General features: G+C 37.7%; 1 protein-coding gene across 1 annotated transcript in view; it reads left to right on the plus strand.

Moving 5' to 3' along the window:
• The window catches only part of LOC128064756 (phosphatidylcholine transfer protein-like), a 44,617-nt gene that overhangs the window by 16,544 nt on the left and 5,313 nt on the right, over positions 1 to 22,760 (plus strand). The window contains exon 3 of the mRNA XM_052657688.1: positions 20,644 to 20,758. Coding sequence (XP_052513648.1) covers positions 20,644 to 20,758 — 115 coding nt within the window. The remainder of the gene's footprint in view (positions 1 to 20,643; positions 20,759 to 22,760) is intronic.

Below are 22,760 nucleotides of genomic sequence, written 5' to 3' on the forward strand. Positions count from 1 at the left end.
GAAACCTCAAACACAATAACTTAAAAAAATGAAAAGACAGAGAAATACTGCACAAATGAAGGAACAAACAAGACACACAGAAGTCCAAATAAATGAAGAAAAAAATAGGAAAATTACCTGAAAATGAATTCAGAATAATGATAGTAAAGATGATAAAAAACCTTGAAAACAAACTGGAGAAAATGTAGGCATCAATTAACAAAGGCTTAGAAGAATTAAAGAATAAACATACAGAGATGAACAACACAATTACTGAAATTAAGAATACTCTAGAAGGAATCACTAGCAAAATATCTGAAGCAAAAGAAAGAATCAGTGAGCTGGAAGATAAAATGGTGGAAATAACTTCTGAAGAGGAGAATAAAGTAAAAGGAATGAAAAGAGCTGAGGACAGTCTCAGAGGTCTCTGAGACCATTTCAAACATTTATAGGAGTCCCAGAAGAAGAAGAGAAAAAGAAAGGATATGAGAAAATTTTTGAAGAGATTATAGTTGAAAATGTCCTCAGTGTGGAAAAGGAAATAATCAAGTCCAAGAGGCAGAAAGAGTCCCATACAGGATAAACCCAAAGAGAAACATACTAATCAAATTAACAAATATTAAACAGAAACAGAAAATATTAAAAGCAGCAAGGGAGAGGCCACATGTAACATACAATGGAAACCCCATACTCTTAACAACTGAACTTTCAGCAGAAGCTCTGTAGGCCAGAAGGGAATGGCAGGATATATTTAAAGTACTGAAAAGGAAAAATATACAACCAATATTATTGTATTCAGCAAGGATCTCATTCAAAACTGAGGGAGAAATAAAAAGCTTTTCAGACAAGCAGAAGTTAAGAGAATAGAGTACACAAAACCAGCTTTACAAAAAATGTTAAACAGACTTATATGGTCAAGAAATACAATAGAAGAAAAAAGATTACAAAATCAACCCTGAACAATAAGAAAATGGCAAAAGGAGCGTATATATCAATAATTACTTTAAATGTAAATGGATTAAATGGTCCAACCAAAAGACAGACTGGCTGAATGGATACAAAAACAAGACCCATATATATGTTGTCTACAAGAAACCCACTTCAGACCTCAAGACACATATAGATTGAAAGTGAGAGGATGGAAAACTATATTCCATGCAAATGGGAAGCAAAACAAAGCTGAAGTAGCAATCCTTATATCAGACAAAATAGACCTTAAAATAAAGAAGATTACAAGAGATAAGGAAGGACACTACATAATATCAAAGCAGCAATCCAAGAGGAAGACATAAAAATTGTAAATATCTATGCATCCAAGACAGGTGGGTCATGGTGGAGAAGTCTGACAGAATGTGGTCCACTGGAGAAGGGAATGGAAACTACTTCAGTATTCTTGCCTTGAGAACCCCATGAATAGTATGAAAAGGCAAAATGATAGGATACTGAGAGAGGAACTCCTCAGGTCAGTAGGTGCCCAATATGCTACTGGAGATCAGTGGAGAAATAACTCCAGAAAGAATGAAGGGATGGAGCCAAGCAAAAACAAGACCTAGTTGTGGATGTGACTAGTGATAGAAGCAAGGTCTGATGCTGTAAACAGCAATATTGCGTAGGAACCTGGAATGTCAGGTCCATGAATCAAGGCAAATTGGTCAAACAAGAGATGGCAAGAGTGAACGTCGACATTCTAGGAATCAGCGAACTAAAATGGACTGGAATGGGTGAATTTAACTCAGATGACCATTATATCTACTACTGTGGGCAGGAATCCCTCAGAAGAAATGGAGTAGCCATTATGGTCAACAAAAGAGTCTGAGATGCAGTACTTGGATGCAATCTCAAAAATGACGGAATGATCTCTGTTCATTTCCAAGGCAAACCATTCAATATCACCATAATTCAAGTCTATGCCCCAACCAGTAATGCTGAAGAAGCTGAAGTTGAATGGTTCTATGAAGACCTACAAGACCTTTTAGGACTAACACCCAAACAAGATGTCCTTTTCATTATAGGGGACTGGAATGCAAAAGTAGGAAGTCAAGAAACACCTGGAGTAACAGGCAAATTTAGCCTTGGAATACAGAATGAACAGGGCAAAGACTAATAGAGTTTTGCCAAGAAAATGCACTGGTTGTAGCAAACATCCTCTTCCAACAACACAAGAGAAGACTCTACACATGGACATCACCAGATGGTCAACATTGAAATCAGATTGATTATATTCTTTGCAGCCAAAGATGGAGAAGCTCTATACAGTCAACAAAAACAAGACCAGGAGCTGACTGTGGCTCAGATCATGAACTTCTTATAACCAAATTCAGACATAAATTGAAGAAAGTAGGGAAAACCACTAGACCGATCAGTTCAGTTCAGTTCAGTTCAGTCATTCAGTCATGTCCGACTCTTTGCGACCCCATGAATCGCAGCACGCCAGGCCTCCCTGTCCATCACCAACTCCCGGAGTTCACTCAGACTCACGTCCATCGAATCCATGATGCCATACAGCCATCTCATCCTTTGTCGTTCCCTTCTCCTCCTGCCCCCAATCCCTCCCAGCATCAGAGTCTTTTCCAATGAGTCAACTCTTCCCATGAGGTGGCCAAAGTACTGGAGCTTCAGCTTTAGCATCATTCCTTCCAAAGAAATCCCAGGGTTGATCTCCTTCAAAATGGACTGGTTGGATCTCCTTGCAGTCCAAGGGACTCTGAAGAGTCTTCTCCAACACCACAGTTCAAAAGCATCAATTTTTCAGCACTCAGCCTTCTTCACAGTCCAACTCTCACATCCATACTCAGGTATGACCTAAATCAAATCCCTCATGATTATACAGAGGAAGTGAGAAATAGATTTAAGGGCCTAGATCTGATACATAGAGTGCCTGATGAACTATGGACTGAGGATTGTGCCATTGTACAGGAGACAGGAATCAAGACCATCCCCATGAAACAGAAATGCAAAAAAACAAAATGGCTGTCTGGGGAGGCCTTACAAATAACTGTAAAAAGAAGAGAAGTGAAAAGCAAAGGAGAAAAGGAAAGATATAAGCATCTGAATGCAGAGTTCCAAAGAATAGCAAGAAGAGATAAGACAGCTTTCCTAGTGATCAATGCAAAGAAATAGAAGAAAAGAACAGAATGGGAAAGACTAGAGATCTCTTTAAGAAAATTAGAGATACTAAGGGAACATTTCATGCAAAGATGGGCTCGATAAAGGACAGGAATGGTATGGACCTAACAGAAGCAGAAGATGTTAAGAAGAGGTGGCAGGAATACACAGAAGAACTGTACAACAAAGATCTTCAAGACCAAGACAATCACGATGGTGCGATCACTCACCTAGAGCCAGACATCCTGGAATGTGAAGTCAAGTGGGCCTTGGAAAGCATCACTATGAACAAAGCTAGTGGAGGTGATGGAATTCCAGCTGAGCTATTTCAAATCCTGAAAGATGATGCTGTGAAAGTGCTGCACTCAATATGCCAGCAAATTTGGAAAACTCAGCAGTGGCCACTGGAAAGGGTCAGTTTTCATTCCAATCCCAAAGAAAGGCAATACCAAAGAATGTTCAAACTACCAAACAAATGCACTCATCTCACACGCTAGTAAAGTAATGCTCAAAATTCTCTAAGCCAGGCCTTAGCAATATCCGAACTGTGAACTTCCAGAAGTTCAAGCTGGTTTTAGAAAAGACAGAGGAACCAGAGATCAAATTGCCAACATCCGCTGGATCATGGAAAAGCAAGAGAGTTCCAGAAAAAACATTTTATTGACTATGCCAAAGCCTTTGACTGTGCGGATCACAATAAACTGTGGAAAATTCTGAAAGAGATGGGAATACTAGACCACCTGACCTACCTCTTGAGAAACCTATATGCAGGTCAGGAAGCAACAGTTAGAACTGGACATGGAACAACAGACTGGTTCCAGATAGGAAGAGGAGTACATTAAGGCTGTATATTGTCACCCTGCTTATTTAACTTCCATGCAGAGTACATCATGAGAAAAGCTGGACTGGAAGAAGCACAAGCTGGAATCAAGATTTCCGGGAGAAATATCAATAACCTCAGATATGCAGATGACACCATCCTTATGGCAGAAAGTGAAGAGGAGCTAAAAAGCCTCTTGATGAAAGTGAAAGAAGAGAGTGAAAAAGTTGGCTTAAAGCTCGATATTCAGAAAACGAAGATCATGGCATCTGGTCCTATCACTTCATGAGAAATAGATGGGGAAACAGTGGAAACAGTGTCAGACTTTATTTTGGGGGCTCCAAAATCACTGCAGATAGTGACTACAGCCATGAAATTATAAGACACTTACTCCTTGGAAGAAAAGTTATGACCAACATAAATACCCTATTGAAAGCAGAGACATTACTTTGCCAACAAAGGTCTATCTAGTGAAGGCTATGGTTTTTCCAGTGGTCATGTATGGATGTGAGAGTTGGACTGTGAAGAAGGCTGAGCACCGAAAAATTGATGCTTTTGAACTGTGGTGTTGGAGAAGACTCTTGAGAGTCCCTTGGACTGCAAGGAGATCCAATCAGCCCATTCTGAAGGAGATCAGCCCTGGGATTTCTTTGGAAGGAATGATGTTAAAGATGAAGCTCCAGTACTTTGGCCACCTCATGGGAAGAGTTGACTCATTGGCAAAGACTCTGATGCTGGGAGGGATTGGGGGCAGGAGGAGAAGGGGACACTAGAGGATGAGATGGCTGGATGCCATCACTGACTCGATGGACTTGAATCTGAGTGAACTCTGGGAGATGGTGATGGACAGGGAGGCCTGGTGTGCTGCAATTCATGGGATTGCAAAGAGTCGGACACAACTGAAAGACTGAACTGAACTGAACTGATGCATCCAACATATGCCCGCCTGAATACATAAGACAAGGAGTAATAGACATATAAAGATAAACTGACAATAACCCAAAATTAGTAGGGGACTTTAGCACCCCACTCACACCAATGGACAGATCATCAAAACAGAAAATTAATTAGGAAATACAAGTCTTAAATGATACTTTAGATGAGATGGATCTCATTGATATCTTCAGGACATTTCATACAAATGTAGAAGAGTACACCTTCTTCCCAAGTACACGTGGAACATTCTCCAGGATAGACCACGTCTTTGGTCACAAATCAAACCTCAGTAAATTTAAGAAAATTAAAATTATATCAAGCATCTTCTCCAACCACAATGCTATGAGACTAGATATCAATTAGAGGAAAAAAACTGTAAGAAATACAAACACATGGAGATTAAACAACATGTTTCTGAATAACCAACAGGTTACTGAAGAAATGAAAATGGAAATTAAAAAATTTCTTGTAACAAATGACAATGAAAACACAACTCAAAATCTATGGGATGCAGCAAAAGCAGTCCTAAGAGGGAAGTTTATAGCAATACAATCCTACCTCAAGAAACAAGAAAAACATCAAATAGACAACCTAACATTACACCTAAAGCAACTGGAAAAAGAAGAAGGAAAAAAAAATTAGTAGAAGAAAGGAATCATAAAGATCCAAGCAGAAATAAATGAAAAAGAAATTAAAGAAACAACAGTAAAGATTAATAAAATAAACACTGGTTCTTTGAAAAGAAACAAAATTGACAAAACCTTAGCCAGACTCATCAAGAGAAAAAGAGAAGAATCAAATCAACAAAATTAGAAATGAAAAAGGAGAGGTTCAGCAGACAGTGAAGCAATACAAAGGATTATAAGAGACTATCATGAACAACTATATGGCAATAAAATAGATAACCTGGAAGAAATGGACAAATTCTTAGAAAAATTCAATCTTCCAAGACTGAACCAGGAAGAAATAGAAATTATGAACAGCCCAATTACAAGCACTGACATTGAAGATGTGATCAAAAATCTCCCCCAAAACAAAAGCCCAGGACCAGATGGTTTCAAAGGAGAATTCTATCAAACATTTAGAGAAGAGCTAGTGCCTATCTTTCTAAAACTCTTTGACAAAATTGCAGAGAAAGAATGCTTCCAAATTCATTCTACAAGGCCTCCATCACCCTGATATCAAAACCAGACAAAGACAACACAGAAAAAGAGAACTACAAGCCAGTATCACTAATGAACATAGATGCAAAAATCCTCTACAAAATTTTAGCAGAATTCAGCAATACATCAAAAAGTTCATACAGCATGATCAAGTTGGGTTTATTCCAAAAATGCAAGGATTCTTCAATATATGCAAATCAATCAATGTGATACACCATGTTAACAAATTGAAAGATAAAAACCATATGATCATCTCAAGAGATGCAGAAAAAGCCTTTGACAAAATTCAGCACCCATTTATGATTAAAACTCTTCAAAAAATGGGCATAGAAGGAAACTACCTCAACTTAGTAAAGACCCTAAAACAAACATTATTCTCGGTGATGAAAAACAGAAAGCATTCCCCCTAAGATCAGGAACAAAACAAGGGTGTCCACTTTCACCACTGTTATTCAACATAGTTCTGGAAGTCCTAGCTACAGCAATCAGAGGAGAAAAAGAAGTAAAAGGAATCTAGACTGGAAAAGAAGAAGTAAAGGTCTCACTGTTTACAGAAGACATGACACTGTGCATAGAAAACTCTAAAGAGAATATCAGAAAATTACTAGAGCTAATCAATGAATTTCACAATGTGGCAGGATCCAACATCAGTACACAGAAATCACTCGCATTTCTATATACTAACAATGAAATATCAGAAAGAGAAATTAAGGAATCAATCCCATTCACCATTGCAACAAAAATAATTAAATATCTAGGAATAAACTTACCTAAGGAGATAAAAGAACTATACACAGAAAACTATAAGACACTAAAGAAATCAAAGACAAAATAAACATATGGAGTGATATTCCATGTTCCTTGGTAGGAAGAATCAATATTGTGAAAATGGCAATACTATCCAATGCAATCTACAGATTTAATGTGATGTCTATCAAATTACCAAGAGCATCTTTCACAGAACTAGAACAAAAAAATTCACAATTCTTATGGAAACACAAAAGATCCTGAATAGCCAAAGCAGTCTTGAGAAAGAAGAATGGAGCTGGAGCAATCAACTTTCCTGACTTCAGATTATCCTGCAAATGTACAGTCATCAAGATAGTATGGTACTGGCACAAAAACAGAAATATAGACCCATGGAACTAGATAGAAGACCGGAAATAAACCCATGCACCTATGGGTACCTTATTCTTGGCAAAGGAGGCAAGAATATACAATGGGGCAAAGACAGCCTCTTCAATAAATGATATTGAAAAAACTGGACAGCTGCATGTAAAAGAATAAAATTAGAACACTTCCTAACACCATACACAAAGATAAACTCAAAATGGATTAAAGACCTAAATGTAAGATAGAACTGTAAACCCTTAGAGGAAAACAGGCTGAACACTCAATGACATAAATGAAAGCAAGATCCTCTATGACCTACTTCCCACAGTAATGGAAATAAGAACAAAAGTAAACAAGTGGGACTTGATTAAGCTTAAAAGCTTTTGCACAGCAAAGGAAACTATAAGCAAGGTGAAAAGACAGCCCTCAGGATGGGAGAAAATAACAGTAAATGAAACAACTGACAAAAGATTAATTTCCAAAATATATAAGGAGCTCATACAACTCAATGCCTGAAAAAAAAACAATCCAATCAAAAAGTGGGAAAAAGACCTAAACAGACGTTTATCCAAAGAAGACATACAGATGGCTAACAAACACATGAAAAGATGCTCAACATCACTCATTATTAGAGAAATGCAAATCAAAACTACAATGAAATATCATCTCATACCGGTCAGAATGGCCCTCATCAAAATGTCTACAAATAATAAATTCTGGAAAGGGTGTGGAGAAAAGGGAATGCTCTTTCACTGTTGGTGGGAATGTAAATTGATACAGCCACTATGGAAGATGGTATGGAGATTCCTTAAAAAGCTGGGATTAAAACCACCATATGACCCAACAATCCCACTCTTAGGCATATACCCTGAGGAAACCAAAACTGAAAGAGGCACATGTATCCCATTGTTCATTGCAACACTATTTACAATAGCTAGAACATGGAAGCAACCTAGATGCCCATCAACAGATGAATGGATAAAGAAGTTGTGGTACATATACACAATGGAATACTACTCAGCCATAAAAAGGAACACATTTGAATTAGTTCTAATGACGTGGATGAACCTAAAACCTGTTATACAGAGTGAAGTGAGTCAGAAAACAAAAGATAAATACCATATTCTAACACATATATACAGAATCGAGAAAAATGGTTCTGAAAAAATTTATTCACAGGGCAACAATGGAGAAACAGACATAGAGAACAGACTTATGGACCTGGGGAGGGAGGGGATGAGATGTATGGAGAGAGTAACATGGAAACTTACATTACCATATGTAAACTAGACAGCCAATGGGAATTTGCTGTATGGCTCAGGAAACTCAAACAGGGGCTCTGTATCAACCTAGAGGGGTGGGGTGGGGAGGGAGATGGAAAGGAGTTTCAAAAAGGAGGGAATATATGTATAGCTATGGCTGATTCATGTTGAGATTTGACAGAAAACAGCAAAATTCTGTAAAGCAATTATTCTTCAATAAAAAATAAATTAATTAAAAAATATATATGTATCTTTGTGCTGCCACCCTGTCTTTAACCCCATCCTTGCATGAAGATCACACCAGGTGGCTATTAATCAACCAAAGCTTTTATTATCATTGGGCCTTGGAAAACCGTGACAGGTTTTTATTTTTTAATATAAATTACTCTTGCTATAACTTTGTGTATTTCAATGGATTATTATTCAGTTGGCACAAACATAATTGTGGTTTCAGATCATGTATTTTAAATCTTTATAACTAGGTTCAAACACATCTTTATTAATCAAAGTAAGAATCATTACAATCAACGCATTTTTGCCAACAAGAAATGTTTGTTTATTCCTATAGCATAAAAATCCAAGCTTCAGGTTTTAGAGAACTCTAGAAAGCATTTTCTGCCTCTTGCTGGTTGTGAAAGCATTTTCCCTGCAAAAAGTTGTTGAGATGCTTGAAGAAGTGGTAGTTGGTTGGCAAGAGGTCAGATGAATATTGCAGATGAGGAAAAACTTCATAGACGACTTCATTCAACTTTTGAAGCATTGGTTGTGTGACATACAGTCAGGAGTTGTCATGGAGAAGAATTAGACCCTTTCTGTAGACCAATGCCAGCTGCAGGCATTGAAGTTTTGGATGCATCTCATCTATTTGCTGATCATACTTCTCAGATGCAGTGTTTTTCCCAGAATTCAGAAAGCTACAGTGAATCAGATCGGCAGCAGACCTCCAAACAATGACCATGACCTTTTTTTTCATGCAAGTTTGGCTTTGGAAAATGCTTTGGAGCTTGTTCTCATTTCAACCACTGAGCTAGTTGTCACTGGTTGCCCTATAAAGCCCACTTTTCATTGTATGTCACAATCTGATTGAGAAATGGTTCATTGTTGCTGCATAGAATTAGAGAAAATGACTCTAAAATGACAATTTTTCCATGATTAGCTCCTGAAGCACCAAGCTTTCTCCTCTTCCAATTTGTGTCAAATGCTGAATGATCATAAGCTGTCAACACTGAGTTCTTGGGCAACCTCTTGTTCAGTTGTAGGAGGATCAGCTTCATTGATTCTCCCAATTGGTCACTGTCAACTTCTGATGGCCAGTCATTGCACTCCTCATCTTCAAGGCTCTTGTCTCCTGTTCAAAACTTCTTGAAACACCACTGCACTGTACATTCATTAGTAGTTCCTAGGCCAAATTCTTTGTTAATGATGTGAGTTGTCTCCAATGCTTTATGACCCATTTTGAACTTGAATAAGAAAATCACTCTAATTTGTTTGTGGTCTAACATCATTTTGCTAGTCTAAAATAAATATAAAATAAACAGCAAGTAATAAGTCATTATCAAACAACATAAAGCAAGAAATGCACATTAAAATGATGTATAATATAACCACATTTATATAAGAATGTATTCCAATATCAAAGGGAAAATTTCAACAATGCAAAACAGCAGTTACTTTTGTCCCAACCTAATATTTATCTAATAATATTTTGGGAGAAGTCAGTGACTTTTGGAGGCAGGATAATAAACTGAACTCTACTGTCATATCACTGGCTTCAGGTCCAAGATCTGTTGTAACTAATGAACTTCAAGTCAAGTGTGTTATGACTTGGGTAATTTTCATAACATATATATATATATATATATATATATATATAGTTAAAAGCTTTGAAGATTTATTAACTACCATAAAATACATTAAAGTCTGTGATTCAATGTTTTTAGTAAATTTATCGAGTTATGCAACATTCACCACAGTCTAATTTTTGAACATTTGTGTGACCTCCAAATAAATGTCTTGCTCATTTGTAATCTCTTTTTGTTCCCATTCCCAGTCTCAGCAAGCTACTTCCTGTATCTACAGAGTTAACTTTTCTGGGAATTTCTCAGAACTTCCTTAAACCTCAATTTTGTTGTCTTTAAATGGGTTTACTAATGGTCCACATCTCATGTTTTCATTGTGCAGATTAAGTAGGGTAACCCCTGTAAAGCACTCAGCCCAGGCCCTGGTATTTAGTAAGTACTCAATAAGCATTTGCTATTGGTGTTATCTTGGCCAGCTTTCTACAGTCCTTCAGTGTTAAACTTGTTGTGTGTTTTTGAAAAGATATCAAATACTGAATCAGATTTAGTCACCTGTCTCTCTTCTTACGGTCATGGTATACACTTTCCAGTTGCAGCTACAGCTTTGATACCTGCAATTAAGAGTGATTCTCCTTGATGAAAAAATGTTTGCTTTTCATACATTCTGAGTCTGTTACTCTTGCCTCAGAGGGCTAGTGTTGGAAATCTTCGAAAGTAGTGGATTGAGGAGACTTCCTGGGACCTGAGGAATGGAAATGAACTCCTCTATTAAAGGCAAAGAAAATTCAGTGCACACTTGATGTGTACTGACAGGATTAGAAAGATGTGATTCATCAGGGCTGTCTTATAATTAGTGACATAAATGCAGATAAATACCAAAATTGAAGCAAATGAGAGATGACTTTCTCCAGGTCAAGTGGCAGAGTATAGGGGCAGTAGGGGTTACTCCTCTGTAGGAATTACTGTCATGTGGGAATTGCAAATGTCATATGCAAACGCTATGATATTTGGATATTTGTCATATGTAAATTCATTGGCTCTTATAGAGTTTATCTGCTTTAGGACAAGTAACTGTACAATTGTCAGTAGTGTTTCACTAAGTATGTTAATATTTAGAGTATTTATATATAAAGTTTTTAACAGTACTTTAGTGTAATATCAAATAAAAAACAAACCTGGACTTAATAAGGAAAGACTTTCATTCAAAGGATTATTACCAAGGGTTGAGGGGGTTACAATAGTAAGTAAAATTATTGTTGCTGTTCAGTCGCTCAGTCATGTCCGACTCTTTGTGACCCCATGGACTGCAGCATGCCAGGCTTCCCTGTCCTTCACCATCTCCTGGAACTTGCTCAAACTCATGTCCATTGAGGCAAAATACTTTGACCATAAAATCTGTGGGTGTCTCAGGAGTGAGGCAGAAAGGTATTTTTTACAGGACAAGAGTCAACAAAACTGAAGTCATGTGTGGGGAAGTGATATGAAGGCGGCCTGACTGGAGAATATAAAAGATATTTTTGTTGCCTGAAACCAGTTTATTTTTAGAAGCATCTAGATGCTGCTCAAGCTGAGGCTCAATCAAGTTTAGAGACCTGAAGGAAGAAAATATGTTTAACCAGTTTGGTTATCAAGCATTTTGTTCTGATTGATCATTGGAGTAAACTGTTTAAGTAATAATTTATGGGACAATGAAAGGAAATTTAGAGGTGCTGTGTCTGGCCTTGTGATAGGTGAATAAGATGTGTGTGTGTGTGTGTCATCTAAATCATGGGGAGAAAGGTGGCTTTTTTGTGGTAAGCTGTTTTCTGGAACACAAAGAGAGTGAGTGTTTCATACATCTGCTCTTTTCCAGGATCACAGAACTGAAGTAAAATTCATTGTCAGTAAGGACTACTCAAAATAATTAGGATTGCTTTTTAGTTACAAGTAAAATAAAACTGGATTAACAATGACTTTATAAAATGAGGTTTATTTTTCTCACCTAATAAATAGTTAGAGGTCACCAGTTGCTGGCATTGGATCACCTGATCAATATGGCTAGTAAAATGCTGAATCTTTTTAGTCCACATCCTCTTTGCTGTGTCTTGGCCACGGAATAGCTGCTGTAGTTGTTAAGATCCTGTGTGTATTCAAAACAGGAAGGAGGTGTCATATGGGCTTCCCTGGTGGCTCAGCTGGTGAAGAATCCATCTGCAATGCGGGAGACCTGGGATTGATCCCTGGGTTGGAAAGATCCTCTGGAGAAGGGAACAGCTACCCACTCCAGTATTTTGGCCTGGAGAATTCCATGGACTGTATAGTCCATGGGGTCGCAAAGAGTCGAACACGACTGAATAACTCTTGAGAGAATTAGTATGATTCTCTACTATTGAATAATTCATTAACTATTAGAAGTGTAGGGAATTAAATACCCTATAAATGGAGTATTAGAAAACCATGCAATGTGTTTTACTTTTGATAAAGAAATTGAGCCATTCTTAGAACTGGTCTTTTGGAGGAGCCTTAGGAAAAGCCAAGAACCCCTTGAGTAAGCTTGTTTGGAGTCATTGAAATGTTAGTATGCTTGGACAAGTATCTTCAACAGGTTTTGCAGAGCTTACATATCAATACTTTGCAAGAGACTTACACATCAATACTAAAAACATTGACCAAATAAAACTAAGATTTATGTTCTTTTCCTATTAAATGTTTTTGTAGAAACAGTGGTACCCAAAACTGATAAGATGCCCCTGTGCTACTGGTGAGAATACAAAAATGGAAAACAATTTCTGTAAACATTTATAAAAACTATAAACAGACAAAATATTAGTATCATTTACCCTAAAAATATATCTTTACTAAAACTTCCTGCTTTCTGAAGGAAAAATTGTCATTATTGTCCATGTTTATATAGAATAGTTGTTTCAAAAATATTTCACATCTGTAGAAGTGTATGGAAACAGAAATAATTCATGGTAATAAATTAGGTGCTATCTCTCCAAGCTTCAAAGTAATATTCTTTAAAACAGCATAACCTGTTTATATTATATTACTTCTATTTTGTAACATGTAGAACTATCTATTTACTTAAAAGAAATATATCTACTTTCCCCAAAAGCAAAACACTTATTATTTTTCAAGTGCACTTGGAAAATTCTCTATGATTGATGACATACTATGTCACAAGACAAGCCTCAATAAATTTAAGAGTATAGAAATCATAAAAAATTTGCTATGATGAAATGAAAGAATACACTAAAAATACCTTGAGACAAATGATAATGAAACACCAGTGATATGAAATCTATGAGATGCAGGTAAACCAGTTCTTAGAAAAAGTTCATAGTGATACAGGTTTTCTTTAAGAAATAAGAAATCTCAGTTAAACAATCTAACATTAACCTAGAAGAATCAGAAAAGAAAAAGAACAAACAAAACTTAAAGGCAGCAGAAGGAAGGAGATAATAAAGATCAGAAAGGAAACAATAAAATAGAGATTATGAAACAGGAAAAATCAATATAGCCAGGACCTGGTGCTTTGAAAGGGTAAAAAAAATGACAAGCCTCTGGCCATACCCACCAAGAAGGTAAGATGGAAAACGAGACCAAAAACAAAATAAGAACTGAAAGAGGAGAGATAACAATCAATAACATAGATTGCTAGAAATAGCAATCAATACCATAGAAATTTGGATTTCTTGTGCTCCAAAATCACTGTGGACAGTGACTGCAGCCATGAAATTAAAAGACACTTTCTCCTTGGAAGAAAAAGCAATGACAAACCTAGACATCGTATTGAAAATCAGAGACATTACTTTGTCAACAAAGGTCCATCTAGTCAAAGCTGTGGTTTTCCCAGTAGTCATGTACAGATGGGAAAGCTGGACAGTAAAAATGGCTGAGCACCAAAGAATTGATCCCTTCGAACTGTGGTGCTGGAGAAGACCCTTGAGAATCCCTTGGACAGCAAGAGATCAAACCAGTCAATCCTAAAGGTAATCAACCCTGAAAACTCACTGGAAGGACTGATGTGGAAACTGAAGCTCCAATACTTTGGCTACCTGATGCAAAAAGCTGACTCACTGGAAAAGACCCTGATATTGGGAAAGGTTGAAGACAGGGGGAGAAGAAGATGATAGAGGATTAGGTGGTTTAAAGGTATCACTGAATCAATGGGCATGAGTTTAAGCAAGTTCTGGGAGATGGTGAAGGATAGGGAAGCCTGATGTGCTGCAGTCCATGCGGTTGCATGCAGACATAACTGAACAACAACAATAACAACCATTATACATATATATATATATATATATATATATATATATATATATATATATATACTATGAGCCATTATATACCAACAAATTTAACAAGCTAGAAAAAAGAGACAACTTTCTAGAAACATACACCCCATCAAAATTGAATCAAGAAGAAATAGATCGCATGATCAGACCAATCACTAAAAGTGAAATAGGATTTATAATTTGAAAAATCCCTACAAACAAAAGTCCAGAACAAGATGGCTTCACAGTTAAATTGTACCAAACACACAGAGAAGAACTTATACCAATCTCCTCAAACTGTTCCAAAAGTTTGAAGAAGAATGAACATGCCCAAAGACATTCTATTAAGCCATCACTCTGATACCAAAACCAGAAAAAGATATTACAGAAAAAGAAAATTACAGGCAAATATTTTTGGTAAATATAGATACAAAAATTCTCAACAAAATATTAATAAATCAATTACAACAGCAATAAAAATGTCATACACCACAACCAAGTTGAAATTGTCTCAGGCCACTGTGATGTTTCAACATGCAAATCAATCAGTATGGTACATCATATCAGCAAAAGTGACAAAACCCACAAGATCATCTCAATAGATGCAAGAAAACAATTTGGTAAAATTTCATATCCATTTATGTAAAACTCTTGTGAAAGTCAGTATAGAGGGAACATATCTCAGTATAATAAAAGTTATTTATGACAAACTCACAGCCAGTATAATAACCAAGGGTGAGAAGTTGGAAGTTTTTCCATTAAAATCTGGAACAACACAAGGATAACCACTCTCACCATTTCTCTTCAACATAGTACTGGAAGTCTTAGACATACAAACCAGACAATAAAAAGAAATAAAACCTATTCAAAATGATAGGGAGGAGGTAAAATTGTCATTATATATGATATATGTTCATATATAATGATACGATATGATATGATACTGCATGTAGAAAACCATAAAGACTCACTTCACAAACTGTTAGTACTGATAAATGAATTCAGCAAGGTAGCAGAATACAAGATTAACATACATACATCTGTTACATTTCTTTATGCTAACTTGAACTATCAGAAAGAGAATGCAAAAATCGCAGCAAAAAAGCAAAGTCTCTAGGAGGTAAAACCTGACCAAGGAGGTGAAAGACATACACTGTGAACTGTAACACATTAATAAAGAAAATTAAAGACAATTCCAAGAAATAGAAAGATATCCCATGCTCTTGGATTGTAAGAATTAATATTGTTAAAATGGCCATACTATCCAAAGCAATATAAACATTTAATACAATACCCATCAACATATTCATGACATTTTTCACAGAACTATAGAAAATGATCCTTAAATTCATATGTTACCATAAAAGACCCAGAATTGCCAAAACAATCTTGAGGACAAAGAGCAAAGCAGGAAGCATAACCATCCCAGACTTTAGACAATACTACAAAGCCACAGTAGTCAAATCCATATGGTATTGGCACAAAAACAGACATATGAATCAATGGCACAGAATAGAGAGTCCAACAATGCACCAACATACTTATGGACAATTAATCTTTGATAATTGAAGCAATTGGTAAAGAACAAGTGGTGCTGGGAAAGTTGGACAGCCATATGTAAATCAATGAAGTAGGTACATACCCTTGCACCATACAAAAAAATAAACTCAAAATGGCTTAAAAATTTAAATATGAGATAAGATACCGTATGACTCCTAGAAGAGGCAAAAAATTTCTGACATGTCATACCAATGTGTTCTTAGGTCAGTTTCCCAAGGCAATGGAAATATCAGTAAAAATAAACAAATGGGACCTAATTAGACATGAGTTTTGCACAGCAAAGGAAACCATAAACAAAACAAAAAGACAGCCTATGGACTATGAGAAAATATTTGTAAATGATATGACTAACAAGTCTTAATTTAACATGTCCTACAATTCAATAACAAGAAAATACAACCTAATAGAAAAATGAGCAGAAGACCTTCTTCAAAGAAGATACACAGATGGCCAACAGGCATTTGAAAAGATGGTCATCATCACTAATTATTCAGTTCAGTTCAGTTCAGTTGCTCAGTCGTGTCCGACTCTTTGTAACCCCATGAATCGCAGCATGCCAGGCCTCCCTGTGCATCACCAACTCCCGGAGTTCACCCAAACTCGGGTGCCTTGAGTCGGTGATGCCATCCAGCCATCTCATCCTCTGTCGTCCGCTTCTCCTTCTGCCCCTCATCCCTCCTAGCAACAGGGTCTTTTCCAATGAGTCAACTCTTCTCATGAAGTGGCCAAAGTATTGGAGTTTCAGCCTCAGCATCAGTCCTTCCAATGATACTAATTATTAGAGACATGCAAATCCAAACACGGTCCCACCTCACACTAGTCAGAAAGGCTATCATTTAAAATCTACAAATAATGACTGATGGAGAGGGTGTGGATAAGAAGGAACCTCTTACACTGTTGCTGGCAATGAAATAATGCCATTTTCAGCAATTTGAATGGACCTAGAAATTACCCTACTAAGTGAAAATGTCAGAAAGAGAAAGACAAATGCCATATGATATCACTTATATGTTAAATCCATAGTATGAAACAAATGAACGTATTTATGAACAAAAACAGACTAAAAGAAATGTAGAACAGACTTGTGGTTGCCAAGAGGGAGAGGAAGGATTCGGGAGTGAAGGATTGGGATTTTAGGATTAGCAGATGCAGTCTATTGTATACATGATGGATAAACAACAAAGTTCTACTGTAAAGCTCAGGGAACTATATTCAATGTCTTGTGATAAATCACAGTGGAAAAGAATATATGTATATATTATAACTGAGTCACTTTGTTGTACAGCAAATATTAGCACAACACTGTAAATCAACTGTTTCAATAAAATATTTTGAAAAAAGGAGAAATATGTCAAATATTGCAATTAGGTGTTTGTGAACTATAGAGTTGCATGCCATTTTAATTTTGTTATTTTGGGCATTTTATAATTTTTCTTAATGATTATGAATTATTTTATAATTATAAAAATTCACTTTATTTTTTCAATGACAAAATGAAAATATTATTGTGTTTGCTGAATTTCTCTTTTAAAAGAAATGATGGTTTAAAAAAGTGCATTGATTCAAATTTGAGTGAGGCTGCTAAGTGCCTGATAAAAACATTTTGCTGATAGACTAGGAAAGGAGTCATTAAGCATTTGGTTTCTTCAGTGTTCTGGCATTTTTCAGTCCTACCATGAAGGGAATGTTTACAGGAAGTTGTCATAATAGTTCATTCTTGGGTATTGACATAAATCACAACATTCTATTTTTCTCTTATTAGAGGGCTTTCTGTTTCCTTTTCTGTGATATTACAGGACTGAAGTCACTAAGAGCTAAAATTATCAACACATTTAGGAGGAAAGGGAAACACTCCTAAAGGAATCAGTTTGCCTTAATTCACTCAAATAATCAAAGCTAACTCATGTGAAGTTGGGAAGATCATAATCTCTATACATAATTATCCCCTTTGCTCACTGTGTGTAGAAAATGGGGCCACACTATTCCTGAAGAGCAGCTAATTGTCTCTCTCTCAAAGCTGATTAAAGTGTGTGTCAGTGTAGATGTGTGTTGTCTATAAACTCTCACTGTCTTCCCATCCTTGAGAGGGAGGGGAGAGGGAGGAGGAGAAGGAGATATTTTTACCTTGACCTGCCCTTACTGCCAACAAAGGTCTTCTAGTCAAGGCTATGGTTTTTCCTGTGGTCATGTATGGATGTGAGAGTTGGACTATGAAGAATGCTGAGTGCCGAAGAATTGATGCTTTTGAACTGTGGTGTTGGAGAAGACTCTTGAGAGTCCCTTGGACTGCAAGGAGATCCAACCAGTCCATTCTGAAGGAGATCAGTCCTGGGTGTTCTTTGTAAGGACTGATGTTAAAGCTGAAACTCCAGTACTTTGGCCACCTCATGTGAAGAGTTGACTCATTGGAAGAGACTCTGATGCTGGGAGGGATTGGGGGCAGGAGGAGAAGGGGACCCCGGAGGATGAGATGGCTGGATGGCATCACCGACTCAATGGACATGAGTTTGAGTGAACTCCGGGAGTTGGTGATGGACAGGGAGGCCTGGCATTCTGTGATTCACGGGGTCGCAAAAAGTCAGACACTACTGAGCAACTGAACTGAACTGAACTGCCCTTCTTTGGGGCATCCATGGCACAGCATGTAAGGGGGTCAGACCTACCAGATTGTCATTTGATGGTTGGAAATACTTGGTATAAAGCCATTTACTTTTAAAGCTGACACTTCCTTATGAATTCAGTTTCAGGTTTACTTTCCATTTTCTGCCAGGTACTTTCACATACGTCTGAGATTCCTAAACTGGGAATTATTGTTATGCCACCTGAGTCAGGAGACCCTTGAAGCCTCAGAATCTCTAGAGAGATTTCCATGTTTACCCCTTGACTTCACAGAAGTCCCTGGGACAGTGTTTGAGAACATGGGTTCATTCATGTTCGATTAGCCAGTAACATTGCATTAGCAACTGGAAGTATGAGTCCATCTAAAAGGTTCACTTTGTTTGTTTAGTTTATTAGCTTTTGCACTGAAATTAATTAAATCATTGCTGCTGCTGCTGCTAAGTTGCTTCAGTCGTGTCTGACTCTGTGCGACCCCATAGACGGCAGCCACCAGGCTCCCCGTCCCTGGGATTCTCCAGGCAAGAACACTGGAGTGGGTTGCCATTTCCTTCTCCAATGAATGAAAGTGAAAGTGAGGTTGCTCAGTCGTGTCCGACTCTTTGCGACCCCATGAACTGCAGCCCACCATGGGCTCCTCCGCCCAGGGACTTTTCCAGACAGGAGTACTGGAGTGGGTTGCCATTGCCTTCTGCAAATTAAGTCATTAGTTTAACCTTAACAATACAGTCTTTAGTCCAGCTGAAGGTCAGGAATTCTTAGCTGCCATTGTACAGAGACTGGAATGTATCCACTCCAGCCCACATCCTCACAGAACATGGCTTAACATGAAAACAAAGAATATCTTTTGTACTAAGGAATCTAGAAATGGCCCTTTTCTGATTAAAAGGGACTAGTATGGTTTGAAGTTGGTATTTCTTCCCGCCTTTCATTCTTTTCTACAAATGTGTTGCTTATAGAAAAAAGGAAGCAGTTGGTTAAAAATTCTGTGCTGGAATTGGTAAAATATTTTGAATTTCATTATTCTCTGTGGTTATCTAAAGTAGTTTGAAGCCTGGATGCTAGCTGTCTATATGATACCTCCACGTGGATATTTAGTAAGCATTTCAAGCTCAACATTCTCACAGTAAAGGTCTTGGTTACCCCACAGCCATCAGATCACCACCTCCACAAGTTGTAGCTATCTCAGAAAAGGGATCTCCTGTCTACCTGGTTGTTTAAGCAAATGTTATAAGATTTTTTTTAAAAATTCTTGCTCTTTCTGTCCCCACAGCCAGTCTGTCAGCAATTCCTGTTGACATTACTTCAAAATGGATCCCTAAATCACTAACTTCTCCCCATCATTTCTGCTACCTCTTTTTCCAATCACCAACATCTCTTCTCTGGATCATTGCCCTGGTCTTCTAATCCATCTTTTTGCCCCCTTATGATCTATTTTAAGGCAGCAAGAACCATGTTTTAAAAAATTATTTCCTTGTTTTAATTAATTCTTTGTTTTCCATAGCAATTTGAATAATATCTCTTACCTTTTTACCTGGTTCACAAAGCCCTTTGGACCCAGCCCCCACTGCTTCTCTGACTGTCTCCCATCACAGTTCTCGGGACCCCGTGACTTTTTGTTCTTTGAGCAAGACAATCAATCAACCTGAGGGCCCTTTCCTAACCAGGAATGCACTTTCCTAATCTTCCCATAGCTGGTTCCTTCTACTATTTAGAAAAATTCTTCTGATTAGTCCAACATAGAGACATTTCCCGGACACCAGACAGTATAAGATGAACCACCAGCCCACCAAAACTAGACACCATTTATCACATAGCTCTCTTTTATCCTATTTACATTACCCAGGTAGCTGTTACCACCAGTGGCAAAGGCGATGAGAGCAGAATCCTAACATGCTTTTTCAGCATTGCATCACCGAGTCTACAGAGGAGGTGCTCAGGAATGACGTTGCATGAACAACAATTTTTAATGTGCTGTGTAATAGCAACTCGAGAGTCAATAGGCTATTTCTGTCTGCTCTCATTTTATAGCCGACTGGACTTCATGAGTACAAGGTCTCTGGTATTGTGAGATCTCCACCGGATCTACTTGCAGATGTCTATATGGACTTAGACTATAGAAAAGAGTGGGACCAGTATGTCCAAGGTGAGTCACACCTGATCTAAAAAAAACTATTAGAAAGCAGAATCTATTCCTATTTACTCTAGCCAGTAGAATGCAATAGGTTTAGTTATATTATGTTATATATGCAATAAGTTTAGTTATATTATGTTTCATTTAAAATTTTGGCTTAAATATCTGAAGCGCTGGGCTTAAACGTGATATTTTACCCTTACTGCAAGATTGTTGTCATCTCGTACATATACACCTGAATATCCAGGTATACGTACCTGGTAATATATACCTGGATATTCATGAAAGGTATTTTGGAAGAGGTCATGTTTGAACTTTGCTTTAGAAGTGGAATCAAAGTTTTATAAATGGCAAGAATATATGTGTATGGGGAAGAGAGAGGTGAGGGGTGAGTGGAATAAGGACATTTGGCCCAAATAACAGCATTAGTAAAATGAGAAAGACCTGAAACAACATGAAATGTTAAAAAAGGAAGACAACTATGAGCAATTTTGTGTTCTTGCATAGCTGTGGTAGCAGAATTGGAATTAGCCCCAAGGGCCTAGGCTGGCCACCTGGCTACACTTCTTAGATTTTTCCTATAAGTGATGGAGAGTTATAGAGGGAATAGATAAGGTATCTTTCTCCCACTTAGAGTGAGCAATGGCCTCTGCCATCTCAATCACTGTGAAATCGATACACAGCTAGCTGAGGGGCACAGAATCCTGACAGACCCTTGCTGTGGTCAAGAATTTTGTTTGAAAGTAAGAAAAGCTAACAAATGGCAGTGTAAGGAAAGGAAAGAGTTTATTGTTTCATGGCATTGAAAATCCATGAGTATCTGGCCTCCAGGACAGCTGTATTCAGTACTTCATTTCTCCAGTTTGACTATTTTCTTTCGTGTTGACCACAATCTCAGGCAGATTCTTGTGTCTTGGCAGAAATACCACCAGAAGATGTAGGCTTGTATTCTAACCACGTACACAACCACAGGAGGACCGGAACATTCCTGCTTATGGCATCCAGATTCCCAGGATTGGCTTCTATTGCCTCAGCATGGATCATGTACTTATTTCCTGGGGATGTTTGCCATGGTTTGGGGTCATTTAATGTTACCAAATACCCTTACTATTTAGGGTTCATTGTGATGCCCACTAGTTCAAGGGAGAAGTCACACATTCTCTGTTCATCTTCCTAGCAGTTGTGGTTCAGTCATGTGCTGTAGATGCTGGCAGAGCCTCTGATGTGTGGTACTTAGCATTAAGAGTCTGTGCTATGGAGTAGGGTCCAGAGGTTGCAGTAGCTTGACTTCTCTGGAGCAATCCTGAGGTTCCTAACCTAACTCTATTCCTCCTAGATCGTCTCTGAGCTTCCTGAGAGCCTTTACAAAACCACTTTTGGGCCTAAACTTGCTAGAGTGGCAAGCCAAGACTATCCACACATGCCTTCCCTAAACTAATTGCTGTGATCATGTTTGACTCATTTTCCCAGCCCTGAAATTAACACTGAGTCAGTCTTGCTTAAACCACATTGAGGAGAAGGAGGGGAAGGGCAATGATCTGAAGGAGAAAGAGATTCTGGTGCTAGAAGGGGAGAGTCATAGCAGAGCAGGCAAAAGCAATGGATGTCCCCTCCTTCCCTTCCTTTCAAGGGCATTTTCAGCCTCTTGTAGTAATGGACTGATAAGTTCTTTACTCCATAGTCTGCTTATAATAGGTTTTATTTCTTTCAGAAGCTGAATTAAAACACATTTCTGCTGTCAGCACCTCCTCAAGGGGCTCTCTTGGCTCTTTCAGCAGTCTTAGCTTGACTCCTCTATGCCGTTAGTTAGAAGCTTCCCACATAGCTTGAGGGCAGAGGATGTGCACTTCATAGTATCCCTTTGCTATCCTCCTCCTTGAGCTGATGTTATTTGCACACAATAGCATGGTGGACGTTATGCAGATTTGCTTCCTGTCCCTGTAGTATAAAGCAAAACGGGAGCGAGGCAAGTAGTATAGTTAAGCTCCTTCCTGCTTAGGAAGAACACTAACCT

The sequence above is a fragment of the Budorcas taxicolor genome, chromosome 19, assembly GCF_023091745.1.
Source record: "Budorcas taxicolor isolate Tak-1 chromosome 19, Takin1.1, whole genome shotgun sequence".
Classification (NCBI taxonomy): domain Eukaryota; kingdom Metazoa; phylum Chordata; class Mammalia; order Artiodactyla; family Bovidae; genus Budorcas; species Budorcas taxicolor.